Here is a 4,229-nt window from a genome sequence, read left to right on the forward strand (position 1 = left end):
TTAAAAGTAGGGTGATGATGTAATTTTTCATCCAGACCAAGATATCATTGAGAATCAAGGGGTGCTCAGTGACAACAGGCACAAACTGAGATCATCCCAGGCAAATGGAGATGTCTGGCCATCCTCTCCTTCAGGCTCAGGGGAGGAGGACACAGGGTGGAGCTCAAGGCAGGAGATGAATGAGCATAGATCGAGAAGCTCTCACAGATCCATCTTAGAGTTTCTTAGTTACTTTTGCTTAGAATCTCACATTAAAAATTCAGCATCCCATTCATGAAAGGGCCCAGTTACCTGAGAAGTGTCAGAGCAAGATTAGGGCAGGAAAGATGGCTGAGGAGAGGGATCTAGATGGGGAAAGGTAGAACTGGTTGAACTAGGTCCTGTGGTACTCTGGGTTCCAGTCACGGAGTCTGCTCTTACAGGTGAAGATGAACATAGTGCTGAAACCTCTTCCAGGCTTTCCTCAGCCCAGGGTTACCCAAGATCAGTAGCACTGAGTGGCCAGCTGGGTAAGCGGCCATGACGATTTTGCACAAAATATTCCCGGAACTGTTGATGTCGAAGATGTTGGACATAGAAATAAATAGAGCAACTGCATTGGAAATGTAGAGAATGAGAAAGTAGCTGATAGCTTTGATGGCCCCCACGTGAGCCTCCGTGCTGGGGTCCCTGGAGCCAGTGGCATTGCTTTCCATGTGTTGGGTGTGTCTCTTGAGAGAGATGATCAGCAGGGTGGCTGCAAAGATGAACATGGTCAGAGGAATGAAGATCCCCAGGTTATAGAGAAGAGCCAGGTTGACCACATTGGTCTCAGAGAAGTACTTCTTCTCGGTGGTGTTGGAGGAGGGGATGGGAATGGAACTATTTACGTACACATTGAAGATATCTGTAGAGAAGGGAAAGCTGAAGCATAAGGAGATGAGCAGTGACAGTCCCAGAAGACAAGGCATCAGCCCTGTGATTTTCCTCTTCATCATGGAGAACAAAGGGTGAGCAAAGCTGGCAATTCGAAGACAATAGAAGATGTTGAGCCAGGCAGCAAGCCAAAGGTTGAAATAGTTCAGGAACATGACGGTGACTTTGAAGAGTATGAACACTGTGTTTTGGTTGTAAGTGACCCAGAACAGTAGACTGTAAGTATTCTCCAGCATCATCCGGATCTGCAGCAAGAGCCTGGAAAAACTGAGCATCAGCAGAATGCAGTCACTGACAGGGAGCCTTTTGCCTCTGGCCCACTCAGCGCCATGGGTGGCCGTGATGAAGCCATTCCCAGCGATGCCAGTGAGGCACTCTACTCCAGAGACCACCAAGGTGAGGACAATTTTAAACCTGGATGTGTCTCTCTCCGTAGCATCTGTGCGCACCGTGGCCATTCTCTTTGGCCCTGACTTTCAGGTTTCCACGCCAAGGACTAGTACCTGCTCTGCAACCTTCTGACCCTCACTCAATGTTACTGTAATTTTCCCCCCAGTTAATGGTTATTTCCAATTTTTCTTCATTTGCTTGCCACATGACTAAAGTCAGAGGGTTGGAATGCAAATGATGAAAGGATCTTGTTACTGGCTGTCTCCATTTTTCATAGAGACCCATTTGCCTCAGGCTCGCAGGAGCTCATTGGAAAAAATTGGAGAAGGTTCCTCTCACAGCATCTTTCTACCTTTTTACTTTAAGCCCATATTCACCTGACAGGCAAGAGTCCCAGGTTAGGAATCTTAACTATCCCCATTTTGTACTCATCTCACAAGACCTGTTACCTGCTAAATTGTCTGTAAAAGTGCAAGAGCTCCTTTGCTCTGCCTTCTCCTGCTTCCTTTCTTTTCTACCTTATTTGTGGAGATGTTTATGAATAAGAAATTCCTATCAGCTCTTATATGAACATTTTTACTTAGAATCAAGTTTCTTCCACAAAGGTCAGCTATTATACTGTCCCCAAACACAGAAGAGCCAAAATTTGATGCCTTTTGGGTTAATTAGAGATGAGAAAAACTGCCTTGTGACAGTTTCATTATTTGCGTGTGTATCACCAATTATAATTTACTGATACGCACATCAGTGTTTGAACCCTGAAACAGGTCAAATTAGCCTGGGAAAGCAACAGGGTGTTCTGAGCACAGTGTTGAAGTTGGACATGTGACCTAACACTGTTAACTTGAAATTTAGTTCCCTACTTCTTCACACTAACTGCAAAGCACAATGATCCCTGGCATTTTCAAACAATATGCAGATGCCCAGGACTCATTCCGGATCTAGCAAGGTAGAATCTGAGGTAGGGCCCAGGCAAGTTGTATTTTTAAAAAGCTAATAGTTCATTGCTGATAGCCAGATTGAGAACCAAAATCTTAGCTAGAAACTAGGGAGTCTTGGGGCAAATCTGGCCTGCAGTTGTGTTTTACCTCATACAGCCTAATCCTGGACAGCGTTAGCCCACCTGTGCTTAATACTTCTTATTGGTCAACATTTAAATTTAGGAGATTGCATATATGCACAAAAAAAATCTGTCCTTTAAAATTTAGAAGATTGGGCAATTTGGGGGCTGCATGGTAAATTGGTTGAAGTGGGATAGTGGCTGCACATTTAAAACAAGGTATGTGTGCACTTTTCAGTTTGTCACAATATCCACCACTCCTAGCTTCTTCTTGACCCTGAGGCTTCATGCCGGTGTGATGGTCCTGTTATAACTTAAAAGAAAAAAAAGATTTATTTATTTATTTCAGAGAGGCGGAGAGGGAGACAGCATGACCAGGGGTGATGAGGGGCAGAGGGAGAGGGAGAGAGAGAGAATCTCAAGCAAACTCCCCACTGAGTACAGAGCCCAACACAGGGCTCGATCTCACAGCCCTGAGGATCTGGACCTGAGCGGAAATTGAGTCGAACACTTAACTGACCAAGCCACCCCGGCACCCCTGCCCTATTAAAAATTTTATAATAAAAATGCAGAGATGATGAAAATACGTTTTCCCACCCCCAAATTAATTTTATGTCAAATTAAAGGCAGAGATTTATTTTTATTATAAAATTGCCTTTTATTATTAAATTATATTTGTGTAAAAATAGCACCAGAAAAAGCAGTGTATTGCAAAATTATGAAAACATTGTTTAGAGAAATTAAAGATCATGTCAACACAGAGACTTGTATAAAAATGTTCATAGCAGCTTTACTCACAATAGCCAAAAACGGGAAACAAGAAGATTCCTTGACAAGTTCTACATATCCAGTGAGAATCAACTTCTGTTACTTCTACTAATAGAGAATAGTATTGGGGCGCCTTGGTGGCTCAGTTGGTTAATCATTGGACTCTGGATTTTCTGCTCAGGTCATGATCTCAGGATTGTAGATTGAACCTGTGTTGGCCTCCATGCTTAGTGGGGAGTCTGCTTGAGATTCTCTCCCTCTCCCCTGCCCCTACCCCACTCACGCTCTCTCTCTTTCTAAAATAATCTTTAAAAAAATAATAGAGAGTAGTATTTATCAGAAGCTTTCACAAATTCCAATGCACCAAACTCATCTTTTTGTGTATTTTGTTTCAACTTATATAAGTTTGTGATAAATAATATCTCCCCAAATTTCTTGCACATAATTGATTTCCGCTGTTCTGGTACCATCTTCTGTTGGTGTTCATTCACGCTTTTCTCGGATCTTAGTAGGCAAGAGCAGTGGGGGCTGGTGAGCAGGTGCCATATTAATGGGGATTGTGGGGCCAATTCATTTTTTAATCTGTGATCATTTCTCATTTGGGGTGCTAGAATGGAGTCACCTTTATTTTAGGGAAACTCTCATGGGGGAACCAAAGACCAAAAGTTTCATATTCTTGGCTATTGGGTTCAAAAACTTTGGTGCAGGTGTAGGATAGATCAGATTTGGAAGAATATGTGATTAGGGGAGTCATTTCCTCTCCTTCTCTCTCAAGCACTGCCATGCAGCCTAGGATGCTTTCCCAGTTGGGGAGGGATGAGAAGTGCTGGGACGTGTTGGAGTATCTGAGTATCTCCATGAAAGGGACCCCATGTCCTGCCTTGTATGGGGAACACCACGGGGCTGCATGGGGTGGCAAAGGCAGAGTGGGGCTGCAGGATTGCTCCTCAGTCTCCCCAGGCATGCTTGAGACAGCCGCCAAATCTTCCTTGTGTTCACACAAAGGGTTTGGAAATTTGCTGAGGGAGTTAGTGGATTCCAAAGGGGTGTGGTCTTATCCAGGAGGCTTTGCAAGCTTGGGTTCAGATGAAACCAA

At 43.9% G+C, this 4,229-nt stretch overlaps 1 protein-coding gene across 1 annotated transcript; it reads right to left on the minus strand.

The window, feature by feature from the left end:
- Positions 1 to 383: 383 nt before the first annotated feature.
- Positions 384 to 1,525, minus strand: TAS2R40 (taste 2 receptor member 40). The gene has a single exon (XM_008697307.1). The coding sequence runs from the start codon at positions 1,371 to 1,373 to the stop codon at positions 417 to 419; it is 957 nt and encodes a 318-aa protein (XP_008695529.1). The 5' UTR covers positions 1,374 to 1,525; the 3' UTR covers positions 384 to 416.
- Positions 1,526 to 4,229: the final 2,704 nt, after the last annotated feature.

Source organism: Ursus maritimus, unplaced genomic scaffold (genome assembly GCF_017311325.1).
Source record: "Ursus maritimus isolate PB19 unplaced genomic scaffold, ASM1731132v1 scaffold_3, whole genome shotgun sequence".
In the NCBI taxonomy this organism is placed as follows: Eukaryota; Metazoa; Chordata; class Mammalia; order Carnivora; family Ursidae; genus Ursus; species Ursus maritimus.